Source organism: Otolemur garnettii, unplaced genomic scaffold (genome assembly GCF_000181295.1).
Source record: "Otolemur garnettii isolate 467f Iridium unplaced genomic scaffold, OtoGar3 scaffold00031, whole genome shotgun sequence".
In the NCBI taxonomy this organism is placed as follows: domain Eukaryota; kingdom Metazoa; phylum Chordata; class Mammalia; order Primates; family Galagidae; genus Otolemur; species Otolemur garnettii.
In genome coordinates, this window is record NW_003852426.1 from 17,175,509 (window position 1) to 17,190,842 (window position 15,334).

Consider the following 15,334-nt stretch of genomic DNA (forward strand, 5'->3'; position numbering starts at 1 on the left):
AATGTCATAACTTAATTATAGCCTTAGAATATGGGAAGGGGGTGGAAGAGGGGAGGTGAAGGGGGTGGATGGGGGGAGGGTGATGGGTGGGGTCACCTCTATGGTTTATCTTACAAGGGTACAAATGAATCTTTCTAAAATTAGAGTATGAATGTCTTGACTCAATAACTAAGAAAATGACTTGAAGGTTATGTTAACCAGTTTGATGAGAGTATTTCAAAATATATATGAAAGCGGCATACTGTACCCCATGATTGCATTGATGTACACAGCTATGCTATAAGAAATAAAAAAAAATATATATTGTGACAACATTGAATAGTCATTTAATCCAAACCTCATCTCCTTATTTATAAATTGGAGGTAAAAAATGCCAGCTTCAAACTTGTGGTCAAGTTTAAATATGATTAAAAGCAATTAACATATTTTTAATTTTTCCTTTTTGAGACAGAGTCTCTCTCTGTTGCCCCAGCTAGAATGTAGGCATCATCCTAGCTCACTACAAACCTCAAACTCCTCAGCTCCGGTGATCCTCCTACCTCAGCCTCCCAAGTAGCTGGGACTTTAGATGCACCACTACTGTGCCCAGCTAATTTTTTCTAGTTTTGGTAGAAACAGGGTCTCACATTTGTTCAGGTCTCAAACTCCTGACCTCAAGCAATCTTTCTGCCTATGCCTCCCAGAATGCTAGGATTGTAGGTGTGAGCCACTGTGCCTGGGAGATACTTTTAAACATACTTTTAAAAAGTGGCTTAATCATAAACTGTTGTACAAAACAGAATCAGCATTGCTGTTTTAATTTATTATTTTTATTATCATTCATCGTATAAGCTGGAGATAGGTAACTTCAGGTAAGATTTCATATCTTAAAATGAAAGCAAACCGGATCAGAAATTAACATGAAACATTTGAGAGATAAACAGATCTACACAGACAGAAATAGAATTGGAGACACAGAGAGAAAATATCTAGGTAATCTGGGTAAAAAGAGGACTGAGAAGGATGGACACCCATGGAAGAGATGCAAAAATGAGAAGCTTCAAGAAAGACCTCAATGAAAAGTCAGCGACCTCATTGTTAGCTCTTTGCTGAAGACAGAAAAGAGGGTGGGGACAAGCTTTTTCCATGGAGAGATGTGATATGTTAGACTTAAGTCACTGAGATCATCCCCTCCTGCGTCTTCTGCTCCTGGGAGCTTGTCTGCAGCAAAAGCGTCATACTTGTATGCGTGATTTGGGGAGTTTTGCTCTGGAGTGAGTAAGCAGGAGCTGGCATCAAACCTAATTCCTTTTCACAATCTAAGTTTCCCCCTCCACCCACCGCATCTCCCAAGTTTACTCAGCCAAGAGACAGAAAGCTATTTGCAAAAGGACTTGTCTCCCATTCTCACCTGGGATGCTGATTTTTCCTTCCTGCTTCCATTCAACTTGGTTCCAATTAGCATTATTCTCACTGCAGCAGCTCAGAGACACAGGATTGTTGTCACATATCACCTTCATCTCTTCAGTTGCCCAAATTTGGATGGACGTGACATTGATTTTTTTTCTGGCCTCATATTCAAAGATATCTAATATCAGCTTGCAAGCATATTCACCTGCACGGGATGCACAAAATCATTTAGTGTTACTACGAGTATGCATTTCCTTAGAGGAATGTAGCCTCGGCTCAGGTGTCATGACCGTCTTCAAAAAGCATCATTTTCAAAAGCATCTGCGACTCTGCCTAAACAGCACTAAATAAAAAAATTCAGGGATTATCGACGTGCCTGATGCCACAGGTCGAGTAGAGGGATGCTCTAAGAGATAATAGAGCTCTCAGGGACTTTGCTAGGAAGAAAAATAAGTGTAAGAAAGAAAGATCAGAAAGCCTTGGAGAACTGGAAGACCGTGGGTAATGCTGGCGTCTCATTGAATCATGTGGTAAAATCAGAGTCAACAGAGGTGTGATAGGGCCCAGGTGTTCCTGGCCCTGTAAATGTCTGGGTTACAGTGAGGTTATTAAATTCTAGAATGTGCCGGTTTCATCACTAGTCTCAGTGAGTAATTAAGACCCTCTTGTGTGCTTGTTTGGAGTGGGCAGTAAGGCAGAGAAAGAGAGAGATTACAACGGGGGTCAAGAAAATCTGGGCTGGGGGTGACGGATATGTTCACTACCTTGACTGTGGTGGATGGTTTTACATCCACCCCACAAAACTTAGTACACCGCATACTTTCAATATGTGTAGTTGATCATCCATCAATTCAAAGCTACCTAACATTTTTTTAAAACTGATGGAAAATTAAATTAATGGGGGATGGGCTCCAAGATGGTTGTTCAGAGACATCCCGTCCATCAGCCACTCTCTGGCCATTTCAACCAGAAGGAGGAAGGGAGAGAATTAAGCAGGGGAAGGAAACAAAATTAAATTAATTAATAAAAAATAATAGTATATGCTAAGAATAATGAGCATTAAGTACTTAATTTTGTAATTCATTCACAACAATTGCCACGGGATTAATTTTCAATCCTGAAATGCTGAGCCAGGACATCTCTTTTTTTGAAGAGCAAAACTGCGCCTGCATCTCGTAGGATTTCCTCCTTTGGATTCCTGCATCCCACTCCTCACACAGGTTCCTGGGCGGTGACCCACCTGCGTCTCCCTGGGTGATGTTGTAAATGGTGAGGCTGGAGACCGAGGTCATATTGTTGAGCACGGTGGTGGAAATTGAGAATCTGCTGCTGTTCTGGATGTCAAAGCGCCGCTCGATGTGGTACCAGGACACGTTGTAAGACAACACTTCATTTTCACACGTGAGGTTGACCGTATCCCCTTCAAATATTACTTGTGGCATGACGGAGAACTTAGTTTCATCTGGAGACCCAAAGAAAAGGTGTTACGATCCCAAAGCACATAGATGTTATTGAGGTTATTCCCCAGATGCCACACTCAGGCTCTGCGAGGTCCCCACGGCACCTGTGGTGCTGTACAGGATGAGACGACATGTCCCTTACTCCATCCCATCCTGCTAGCGCCTGAGGCCCATGGAGTTGTAACCTGCCAGATACTAGGGAGATACTAGGGACAGGGTTTTCATCGTGTGTCTTAAGGACACTGAAGAATCTTTAATGGCAGCAAAGGGGATTCCAAAGAGCCTTTCAGCATTTTGAAAAGTCTGGAAAAAAATTGCACATTTGCTCATGAAGAAGCCTCACAAGGAACTTACACATCATTTCGCTGCCTCTGACTTGAATAATATCAACTGTTCCTTACCATAAAACTGATATCTATACTCCCTGAAGACCCTAACTCATTTCTCTGATGAGTTAGAAATGGGAAAACAAATTGATTACTCATAATAAATAAAATCTACTTGGGAAACACAGTTTTTTTTTAAAGACCTAATGCCCATGGGTCTTTACTTGTGGGAGTTTTATAGATGAGTTTGGATTTGATCCTGGTTCTGTCCCACGGGTAACTGTGGGGCCCTGGGGAGCTGGCTTAGCCTGGCTAAGTCTCTGCTCCCTTGTCTGGAGAGCTACCCTGGGAAGTGACTCAGAGAAGCTACAGCTGCTATAATTGTTTTGGCCGTAAAAATCTATAGAAGCACTGTCTCGCCATATCACAGATAAACACACAATATTGGTTCATTTTATACCTGTTTTTAGGGGTGCCCTTGGCTTACACAACATGCAGTTTTTCCTCTCTAAGCTGCGCTGCTTGTGCCAGGTTCTTCACTAATTCTATGTGTTGGGACAATCAGGGGGGCTGGGGCGAGGGGGCTCCAGGAGCCTGTTTGCCTAGTTCTTTATACTCACTAGGGCCAGACCTCCTATTCTAAATATGGAAATAAAACATCATAAAATTAATTTGGGTGGTATGATGATGTTCTAGTCAAAATATCAAGCTATATAAATATTTCTTATACTTCTTTTTAGGCCCTGGGTTAAAATAATATTTTTTCAAAATCACACTTATCTATTAGGAAGCAGGGCCTTTTTGAATATTTACTGAAGTGCACTGGCTTTGAAGTCACACAGACTTATGTTTCTTATGATACGTCCTGGAGCACAGTATTTACCCTCCCTAAGCCTCCATTTTCTCATCTGTAAAATGGGAATAATAGTATCTACTTCACAGGATCTCTGAAGATGAAATATATATAAACACACTGGGATGAATACAGAAAAGATGCAGTTAAATGAACTGCCAGTATTATGTGATTAGATGAAATTGAACATAAATTTATCAGGAATGATTAAAGAAAGGTCTTTTGTGGTTAAGAGACTGGCTGATTAGTCAAATATCATCTAAGGGTTACTATGTAATAAAATAAATGGATTGTGAAAATTGCCATAATGTGCCTTTTGGGTTTCACAAAGAAGAACTTAAAAATAAGTTCCTGATACCAACTCACTCTTTCAACAGGTTTCCTTCTTGTTAGCTCTGTTTCTATCCTCACTCCCCAAATATGATTATAATCTTTTTAAGAACTCAATCACAAGACATTTTAGATGTGTTCTGGTCAATAACACCAACACTGTGGCAGGCGGGATGGTGTCCAAGTTGCTCTGTGCAATTGTGCTTAGTGGAAGTTCCTGTTTATTAGTCTGAGGCTGTGCACATCACAGACTCCCATTCTGATTGTGAAGGAGAACGGAGGTCGCAGACCCTCTGCCCTGGGGTAGGGTGAGTGACTTTCACCAGGACTTCATTGCTCTTAGAACAACGAGCTAAGTGCTATAACTTGGATGTCTTCTCCCCTCAACTCTCATGTTGAAACTTAATCCTCAGTATTAGAGGTGATGTTTGAGTCATGTTTTCCTTCTGGTATGACTTGGTGCCCTCCTTGAGGCCGTGAGTGAATTCTTGCTCTATTCATTCCTGAAAGCTGCTTGTTAAAAACAGCCTGGCATCCGCCCCCACTCTGGTCTCCCTGGCTTCCTCCCTTGCTATGTGATCTCTGCTCCCCTTCACCTTCTGCTGAGGCAACCTGCAGTGGGGTAAAGCCTTGAGGTTTCTGCAGAGTGAAGACGTGATTATTTGGCATAACATAACCAAGGCTCATGGGGGGCTGGACATTATCAAAGTGTGGCCTCAACTCTCAGTTTTAACAGGTATTTTTAGAAAGTCAAAGGACTATAAAGAAAAAGTTGCAAAAATGTTATAATGTTTATAGCAAGATGTATCGACGTGACTGTTTTTTGAGTCAATGTATTTTAGTATGGGGAACATGTAGTTTGACACTGGTAGTCTGACTAATCTCTGCCTCAGTTATTTTTGTCCAGCTAATGACTTATTTTATTGTGTATATGTTTGTAACTGTTGCTGCTAACGTATATGCCTTATTTTTGTGCCATGTATGCACAAAACTATAACTGTAACTGTAACTTTGTTATTGTTTTACATGCCCTATCTTGTGTTATAGGTCAGTGACTTTCGCCACTGTCATAGATAACCTGTTCCTTTTATATTTTGAGATGTCTTTGTTGTATATTTCCCACACTGGTGTTTTATTTTATGTCAGTCACAGTCACATAGCAGGTTAGCAAGAACAAAGTTAGGCACAATGAGTTTTGTAGCGATTATGTATTTTCCCACAATCATTGATTAACAAAAAGACACAGTAAATATTATTTCATCTAAAACAACCGGAATGTGTTCTCCCACACCTCCCCCTCGTTCTCCCACGTTCTGCTATAAGCAGACACAGCCTGAGGCTTTCCCCAGATGCCCCTCTTCCAGTCAGCAAAATCGTGAGCCAAACACACTTCTTTTCTTTACAAATTACCCTGCCTCAAATATTCTTTAACAGCCACACAAATGGCCGAAGATACCATGTGTACTAGACACATCCATCAGCAGTGTGTTTCGGGGCTGACCACCTGATTAGCAGAAATGCTAGATACTTATTCATTCAAATGGCTGACTGCATTTGGGGAAAGCGAAATCACAATTGAGGGTTATACTAAAGAATTCTATTCTCATAGTTCCTTAGAATCATAAATAAAAAGAATTTTTCAAGACAATGACAGTGCATCTCGTGGTTGGCCAGGTAGCACTGCTGAGATAGCGCCTGCTTGAGCGTAGGTGTTCACACCACTTCTTCCCTTCCCTTTAATTTTCTGGGGTTTATTTATGGTTCTCTATCTTATCTATTTTAAAATTTTGTTTTGCTATTGTATCTTGTTTATGTTGTAGCACATTCTTAAGCATTGTATGTATCGCTTACGGTTTCCTCAGCTAGTTTTATCACTTCTAATATAGTATGTTTAAAATGACCGGCTGTCTATAAAGACCAGCAGAGACTATGAGCAGAAAACATATCAACCTGCTATGACGATGACCCAACACCTGAGTGAGAGGGGCTCTTTCTTCCAGTCGTGTAGCAATAGCCCTCTCAGTGCCCTCTCCAAAGAGGAACCATGGACATTCCAGATCTGCAGACCTGAGTTACCCAGAGCACTGCAGGCCAATCCTGCCCATCAAATCTCTGTCTGCTGGGTTTTCCTTACCACCCAACAAGTAGTAGGTTCATCTACCTATGAAGACAACAGAACCCATCCTTGCATGCCATTTGTTTTCTCTTTTTTTTAAATATGGAACGCTTCACGAATTTGCGTGTCATCCTTGCGCAGGGGCCATGCTAATCTTCTCTGTATCGTTCCAATTTTAGTATATGTGCTGCCGAAGCGAGCACCTTGCATGCCATTTGTAAAATAGGACAGAATATATAACCCCTCCCAGGGTCTAGTGACCTAAAGCAGTGTTTGTGCAGAGAATGAATCACCTGGAAGGCTTGTTGCGACACAGACAGGCCTTGGTGGTCGGTGGGGTGGGGAGGGCCAAGATGTGCATCTCCAACAAGTTTTCAGGCAGTGCTGATGCTGCTGGTCTGGGGGCCACACTCTGAGACCCACTGCTCTAAAACAATGGCCTTCTACTTAGTACCAGCACATTTTGTGAATAACTCCATTCTCACTATAATGTTAGTTTCACGGTTCGGGATATTTTGGATCTGTTAATTTCAAAAATCCACAAACCCAGATGACTCTGTGGGTCTCTTGTAAAGTCCTCGCCCTCGTCTTCCCTGTAACGGAGGGAACCTGGCATTAGCATTAGCCAGGTTGGGAGCCATTGATTTAAGGGGGGGAGATGGTCTGCTACCCTCCGTGCCAGCAGGGAGCTGGAGAGTCTCTCTCCACGGAGGACACTGTAATGTAAGGCAGTTTCCTAGGTTCACACATGACAATGAACCCCATCATCCTGTCTTTTTTTTAGACACAGAACTTGCTCACTGTAGTTATCTGACCAACATCGTATCTTGGTAGTTTTACTTACTACTGGTCACTTGAAAGGAGTTGTAGTCCATTTTGTAGGTCTGGTTGAGGCTCTGCATGACCTGCTCATTGGCTTTGTGCATTAACTCAGGTGATGCTGTCGTAGTCGTGACTTCATAAGTTACAAACACACTCCCAGGCCTGGAAAGACACCATTCAGTTCAGGAAAGCAGTAACTGTCCAGAGAAATCTAGATGGTTTATTTATAAGGAAAAACAAGACAGCAGGGACAGCCTGGGTCCTCTCACTCAGAGGGGCTCCCTGAAATAAGCCTGTTTTCCAGCTCTAGGCGAAAGCCCAAGACAGGGCTTGCATCCCCAAACGTCTGCAGTCGGGTAGCATAAGTGAACAGTCAGGTGGGGATTAGTGAACTGAGTTGTAGGGAGGCAGCCACAATGCACAGCGTGCTGGCCCGGGGTTACCAGACTGAATGTTACGTGATGCCAGACCTGGATGTTCTTGTACACATTCCTGATTTTTAAGATTGGCCACGAAGTCTTTGAAACACTGGGCAAAAATACTCAGGGCTACCAGGGCACCCACATCCGGGGGACTGACCATTCATGGCCATAGCATGAAGCTCCATGGTCCCGACTGGCTGGGGAAGCTTGTTGTGCCAAGGCATCATCGTGACAGTCATTTCCTTTCTACATTTCTGAACTCTCTAGACTACGAACCCATGCCATCTTTTTGTTTGCAAAATGCTACCCGAATGAACACAAGTCACTTTCTTTTCTTCCTTCTAAGGAGGTCCAGGTGCAGGGGGTGAGCCACTCTCTTAGCACCCCTTCCCTTGAAGCCCCTGCTACGGGGCACAAGTCTTCACAGCCACCAAACTGCTCCTGCTGAACACTCCACACAATGCCTCTCTAATGGGGTTTCTCCCTTTACTGCACTAAATAGAAATGACCAGCTTAGACAGCATTCTTACCTGAACCCTGTCACAGTCACCCATTTGAAGCCTGGTAAAATGCTGTAACCCTTCCGGAACTGGAAAATAAAGCAAGACCAATGTCATGTATTAAGGCCAGCAAGAGAGGTGAAGCAGTAAAAAGCACATCATCCTCATCACCCTGGACAATGCTGGCCCCAGCAGGTCTTTGAAGAAGTAACTCCTAACAGCTTATATCAGTCTGGGCTGTCTGAGAAGCAGACACCAGACAAAAAGAGCAAAAGAGGAGAAGAGAGAAGAGGAGGGAGTGGGGAAGGTAGGGAGAGTCATCAAACCCTCTAGTGAAACAAAGGGTAAAATGGGGCAGATAAAAAAATCCTGGGCTTGGCGTCTGTAGGTCAGTGGTTAGGGCACCAGCCACATGCACCAGGGCTGGTGGGTTCAACCCCAGGCCTGCCTGCTAAAAAAAGAAAAGAAAAGAAAAGAAATAGCCAGGCATTGTGGTGGGTGCCTATAGTCCCAGCTACTCGGGAGACTGAAGCAAGAATCATTTGAGCCCAAGTTTGAGGTTGCTGTGAGCTATGATGCCACAGCACTCTAGCGAGGGTGACATAGTGCAACTCTGTCCCCCACAAAATAAAAACAAGCATCCTCTACGGAGCTTGGGAAGGTTCAGTGGGACCTCCTGAGGAGTCCCAGGGTCTGCCAGCCACGTCAGCGCGGAGCCCGTTCTTGGCAGTGAGCAGCACATGTGGTCACAGTTTCCGAGGCTGCAGCCGGGGCCCTGCTCAGCTGCATGCTCTGGGGTTGGAGGTCTGCAGGGACAGTGTCCAGGCCACCACACTGCCCGGCCCCTCCCTGGGCACACTGTGGTGCTGGTTAAGCCAGTGTGAATTTAGATGATGGTTTTACTCCATTTTGTTCCTCGAACACCACCTCCCCAGGTGATTCTATTCGACTCAATTCACATTTACAGGGCAGCAACAAGCACAGAACACTGTGCCAGGAACCCAGGTGGGTAAGTAGGTCACTTCCCTTAGACGTATGTCATCTAATGTGTGGTGTGGGTCAGGAGGGGGTCCCGTGCTGTGCAGAAATATTTCAAACCAGATGTGCACACCACACGTCCGAGAGCTCTTCCCAAACAGCTCTTCCTCAAGGCACACGTGGACAATGACAGTTTGTGGGTGACATACTGGGACAAGCAGGAGGCAGCTCACAGACAGAGGCAGGGCCAGGCTGCCAGGAGAGGCAAGCGAAGGCACCATCTCAGGTGCCACTCTAGTTAGGGAGCTCTGCTCCCAGTAAGTTAACTCAGGCAATGCATTTGGTTTTAGGTGAATTAATCCAAAGAAAAGCACTTAGAACAGGGCCTGGCAAACAGTTGACATTCATGACATTGTCTCTATTTAGATGTGAGTAAATTTAAATGTCTTAAGTGTGAACGCCTAGAGACTTCTTAGTGTAGGGTGGTTTGAACCCTCTATGCTCAACTTGGGGTTGGTCTGCCCAGATGTTAGGAGTTTCGCCCACATGGTGTGAGAATAGAAATGCACCAACCGGGGCTTCTAGGCTAGGTTCTCAGCCCTCTGAAAGATTTCAGTGAATTGATGCCATCAAATCTTATCTGAGCCAGCTCTGCTTTGAGAATTGTTCTACTTAGAGGTCAAGGACATCACATTGTCCCCTGCAGGCTGTTTAATTTGAGCACTTCTTGATTCACCATCCTAGATGTAAATGATTTCAAAGCCACATTCATAAATTCTGACAGATACAAGCAAACCATTCACAGTGAATGCAATGAACTCAGTTCAGCTCAAACGGTCTGTTGGTTAAGAGGCTCCTGGGGCCAACACATACCGCTGTTTCTAAGTCAGTCTTGTAGGACCTGTAGAGGGCAGAGGAAGTGTTCCTGAGGTCTTCTTGAAAGCCCACATTTAGTCTCACTGACATTCTCAGAGTAACATCTGCTGGAAAACACAGGGCAATATTAAAAAAACTCCTATCAGTGAAACAGAGAAACATTTGCAAGCTGATGTTGAATAGCCACTCAACAAACATTTAACGAGCAATTACTTACCTCGCTGAGGTTGGCAAAAAGGTCCCTGGGGAGGCACTTCTTTAAGGCAACTGCATTGGTGCCCTGGGAGGGAGCTGCCTTGCTCTTGACAAGTGAGATTGTGGAGACACCGTTCCCGGGGCCAGCTGTAGCCTGCCTCACAGGAGCACCAGATCTCATTTCCAGCAGGGCTGCAGACTGCCAGGAGCCAAAACAGTGAGGGGAGAGGAGGGGGGGTCACCATCTTTGCACTTAGAGCCTGCAGAGATCTATACTTATCAAAATCTTAACTCAGCTCCATCTCACCCTTCTGGAAAGCTCAATAGTACTTCACGCAGGCGATGTAGGCCCGTCTGCCCCACCATGCTATGAGCTGTGACCATCTGCAAGATATGTTGAGTGACAGATGGCTGTTAAGTCATCTTTAGGTGGCCGTGCCTCATAGCTGATGGCCACCAGGTGTCCATGATGAAAAACAGATTTTTGGACATCGAGTGCATGGTAGCCAGCCTCCGAGATGGCCTTTGAGCACCCCTGCCTCCAGGTATTTACACCCCTATTCACACTTTGACAAGTGACCAACAAGTGACAGGATGGCACTCTGAGATTAGGTGATCAAAGATATTGTAGCCTTCCTCCTGGTGGAGGGCCCACATGTTCTCTCCCTCCCTCCCCCTTTCTCCCTCTTTCTCTCTCTTTCCCTTTTGCCCATTCTTTTCCTCTTTCTCTTTCCCTTTCCCCCGTATCTGTCTCTCTCTCACACGCACACTCGTGCTGGGGAACACTGGCTGCCGTGGCATGGACGAAGGCCTGCAGGAACCCAGGCCTGCCTGTAACCATGTGAGTGAGCTTGGGAGCGGTTTTCCAGCCCCTGAATAACTCCCACTCAGGCTGACAGATTAATCACAAGCTCATGGGAGACCCTCAGCCAGAACAATCCAGCTAACATGCTCCAGGATTTCAGACCCTTACAAACTGTGAGGTAGTAAATAAATGCTTGTTGTTTTACATTGCTATGTTTTAGAATAATTTGCTGCACAGTAATAGATAAACGCAGTGTGCGAGTAAATTTTGCCTTTTACTTTTTGAGTCAAATGTGAACAGCCTAAGATGCGCTCTGATCTCACTGGGACGTTGACAGTGCCCTGAGAACAGAGCACTTTGAGTCACCTTCTAAATCTGGATTAAAAATCACATCATCACAAACTGTTTGTCTGTAAATAGGTGCCCAGGCAAAGTCCCATAGCGTGACTGCCCCAAGCAAGGAGGGGCAGCCACCTTCCAGAGATTCCTCAGCCACTGTGCCAGCTGTGTCCCAGCTGGAGGTGGGCATGTGGCAGAGGGTTGGGAACAGAAGACATCTGAGTGTAAGAGCGGATGATAATTTGAGGGTGGCCAACAGGGATCTCCCTTGTCAAAATCTCTCTCTGACCTGCAATTCTGCTGCTAATGCAATGTTGCCATTGTAGGTTTTTGTTCTGTGGGAAGGTGAAAACTTTTGATTCCCAAGTAAAATGCAAAAGCCAGACCACCCTCCACACCACAGGTATTGTTTAGTGCTCTACACAGACTGTCTGGCCTTAAACTTCCTCAGTCTTGTTTAATGTTACCAAAAAGAATTGTGAGACCAGATGTTGGAAAAATGGAGGAAGGGAACCATAGGAAAGGGGGATGGCGCAAGTTTGGGGTGCCCAGACATTAGGACCATGGTGGGGCCCTGGCCCTCTCATTCAGCTCCTCTGGGAGGCCAGCCCTGCCCGCTGCTCCCTGCAGACCTGGGGTCCATGTGCCTCAGGCTCCCTCTGTCACGTTGAAGCATCCATTTTGTCAACTCCCTTCCACAGTTTGCTATCACGAAAGATTCACTCCCTAATGTGCAAATGACCAGTCTTTCTGGAAGGATCAATTAAACTTTCCAGGGGCACTGGCATTTTCATTGAGAAACTTGTTAACTCAAGTTCTGAAATAGTTTAAATAGTGGAACCTTTTGGAGGGAGTTTCATTTTTGTTTTTATTTTCATTTTTGAGACAGAGGCTTATTCTATTACCTGGGCTGGAGTGCCAGGGCCTCAGCCTAGCTCACAGCCACCTCAAACTCATGGGCTCAAGTGATCCTCCTGCCTCAGCCTCTCGAGTAGCTGGACTACAGGCACCCACCACTGCATTGGCCACTTCTTCTATTTTTAGTAGAGACAGAGTCTTACTTTAGCAGGCTGGTCTCCAACTCCTGACCTCAAGCAATCCTCTGGCCTTGGCCTCCCTGAGTGCTGAGATTACAGGTGTGGACCACTGCACCCAGCCTAGTGGAGCCTTTTGAATTCATGCCCCCTCTAGTCAAACCAAATAAATTGGAGAGAGTTTGTTAATACATCTAAATTGAGCATATACAAGATAATCTCACAACTAGTCTATGAGACTCAAGTGTCTATACTCACATGCTGTTCAAGAAAAACCTTTTTTATTTATTTGATACCTATTGGTCTATTTTGTTTATTGGATTTGCTTACTAGTCCACATAGATGCCAAAGGCTTGCATAAAAAAATGGCAAACAGGGCAGTGCCTGTGGCTCAAAGGAGTAGGGCACCAGCCCCATATGCCGGAGGTGGCGGGTTCAAACCCAGCCCCGGCCAAAAATTGAAAACAAAACAAAACAAAATTGAGTAAAACTCTATCCAATAATTTATTTTAGAGGCAAAAGATCTATGCCGAGGAGGAAGGTAGAAGGATGTTCCTACGTATGTTCCCGAGTGCCCTATTTGTGAGATGTCTCATGGACAAAGAGTTCTGTGGGTGAATCCATTTAGGGAGCACGGCACACGCTTGCTGCTGCTGGAGGACTTACAGTGCACACTGGCATCCAAGTGGAGAATGACCAACCCAGGGAAATCAATGCTAATGGTAGAATTTGGTGGGAAACGGCATCCAAAGGCAGCAAGGAGGGAGCTGTGGCTGGTCCAAATAGCATATATGAAGAATCAAAAATTAAAATGTGTAGACTAGCATTGGGAAAGACTGTTGGAAATATAAGAATTCAAAAACAATTTGAGAAATAAGAATTTTATTCTTGCCCTTATGTTAGAATGATAAAACCTAACACCTGTACAGCTTTCTAATTTACAAAGTGATAATCTTTGATGGGACAAGGGCCAGCCCCATCTCACAGCTTCTAGGGGATACCAAGTCGTGAGTGATAGGGGAGCTCGCATGACCTTGAAGGGAGCCAGCAACCAGGAGGTCCAGCCCACGGCCTGGGAAGTTCAGTTTCATACCTTGCTTCTGATCCAGGCATGTACCCAATTCCTATTTCCTGGCCTAAAATGCCAGAGAGAGGGAAACTGGCTACTTACCTGATTTCCTGAATCAATCCTTGCTAGAGCCACTGACTGGCCACGAGAGGACGACCCAGCAGTTTGCATGAAAGACCTGGCCATATCTTGGGATCATTTTACGACAAACCATCATACAAAACACCAAGCAAATCTATGGCCAACCTTTAAAATAAGGCAACTCTGGCTGCCGAGTTTGCTGATAGGAGCTTCATCCCAGAAGGCCGTGAAGTCATGAAAATCACACATCAGGCTGAGTCGTTTCACTGCCTACTAAGTCTGAACCGTTCTGCTAGTTAGAGGCTCAGACAGCTGTTCTCCCAGGATGCCCAACTGCCCATCCCAGAGCCGCCGGTCTCTCACCTGTTGTCACCTCTATGCTCAGAATGTCTGTAACTTGGTCAGTGTTGTTCCCTCGAATTGGAAAACTGAGGCTGTTTAAGTAAGCTCTGATAGGCTCCAGGAAGGACGCATTCTCAAGACGGATCTCAACATCCACAGTGAACTCCTCAGCCGCAGGGCTACCCGTGGCAACTGAAATGAAGGCACAGGGGGCTGTGAGAACTTACTGTACACGTGGTTCTTACAGGACACATGGACACTTGGCACATCTGCCCTTAAGAATTTCTAATGAACTCTCGTAGAGAAAAGAACTTATGCAACTCAGCACCATAAACTACTGCCCCCCACCTTGGTGTCCAATGTCAAGGACAGCTGTGTGAAGTCCAGACTGTCATAGGGCAAGAATGGAAGTGGGAGAACTAGCTGGGAGGCTCTGAGAAGAGTTCAGAGAGTACGCGCCGTGCTCCTGACCCTCAGGAGGGAATCCGTGCGTTCCTAACACCTTGCAGTTGATGGGCACTTGTTCTGAGAACCGAACCAGGCAAGGCTTGAAGATGTCCGGGAAAACTCATCCAGTTAACTCTCTTTCTCTCAGCCGATGCAAAGAGAGCCTGCTCTTTGCTTTTCCTCTGTAGTCTCCAATGTCCAGAACCTGATAGATGCTCAGTGAAAGTTTGGCAAGTTGGAAAGCAAAGTAAAAGAGATTTTCAGCTCTTCATTGTTTTTCCAAATTATCTCCAGGTGCTTGACTGGTTAGAATTCTAGATGGATCTGCTCCCAGAGCACACCTGCTCCAGGCAGATTAGACTATATACACACACAGACATACACTTTATATGTATAAATAGATATACTTTCACTATATCTAGTCAGCATATAAGTCATATCAATATCTATACATAGGAATATCTGTATGGTCTGGGAATTGTTCTCGCATAGTTTCCTGTATTGCATCATGTCAGGGCCGCTAGTGGTAAGGCTCCCAAGGGCGGGAACTCCTTCCTTCACTTCCCACGGCCTAACTCACTTCATCTGGCACAGAGTTCATCCCATTTTGAATATGTGCCAATCAAGTCTTACTAAACCTGCAATTCTCAAAGTCAAGTCACAGATTCACCTCTCTATCACTCACAGAACTTTGACCTTGTCTTGTCTAGCATCTAGGACCAGAGGAAAAGCCAGGAGCTCAGCAGTGAATGAAGAAACTTTGAATTATAAGACGTTTTTGTACAGCTACATTGAGAATATTTGATTTTGTAAGCTGAATGAGAAGAAGGTTAGTGAATATTTAACAAAATTATTACTTTAGAATTATGCCATGTCTGGAAGTTTGGTGTACGCGATAACCATTAAACTAAAATTCTGCATCTATTTTCTAAAAGAATAAGCATTTTCCC

At 44.7% G+C, this 15,334-nt stretch overlaps 1 protein-coding gene and 1 non-coding gene across 2 annotated transcripts in view; both read right to left on the reverse strand.

Annotated features, from left to right (window-relative positions):
• ADGRF5 (adhesion G protein-coupled receptor F5) overlaps positions 1-15,334 on the reverse strand; it is a 68,213-nt gene that overhangs the window by 23,850 nt on the left and 29,029 nt on the right. Inside the window, exons 4-10 of the mRNA XM_012804678.2 lie at positions 13,959-14,129; positions 10,290-10,466; positions 10,070-10,176; positions 8,249-8,307; positions 7,319-7,458; positions 2,630-2,851; positions 1,391-1,594 (exon numbers count right to left, since the gene is read on the reverse strand). Of these exons, the coding sequence (XP_012660132.1) occupies positions 1,391-1,594; positions 2,630-2,851; positions 7,319-7,458; positions 8,249-8,307; positions 10,070-10,176; positions 10,290-10,466; positions 13,959-14,129 (1,080 nt within the window). The remainder of the gene's footprint in view (positions 1-1,390; positions 1,595-2,629; positions 2,852-7,318; positions 7,459-8,248; positions 8,308-10,069; positions 10,177-10,289; positions 10,467-13,958; positions 14,130-15,334) is intronic.
• LOC111725097 lies at positions 6,571-6,677 on the reverse strand. The gene has a single exon (XR_002773243.1). It is a non-coding gene; the product is annotated as a U6 spliceosomal RNA (small nuclear RNA).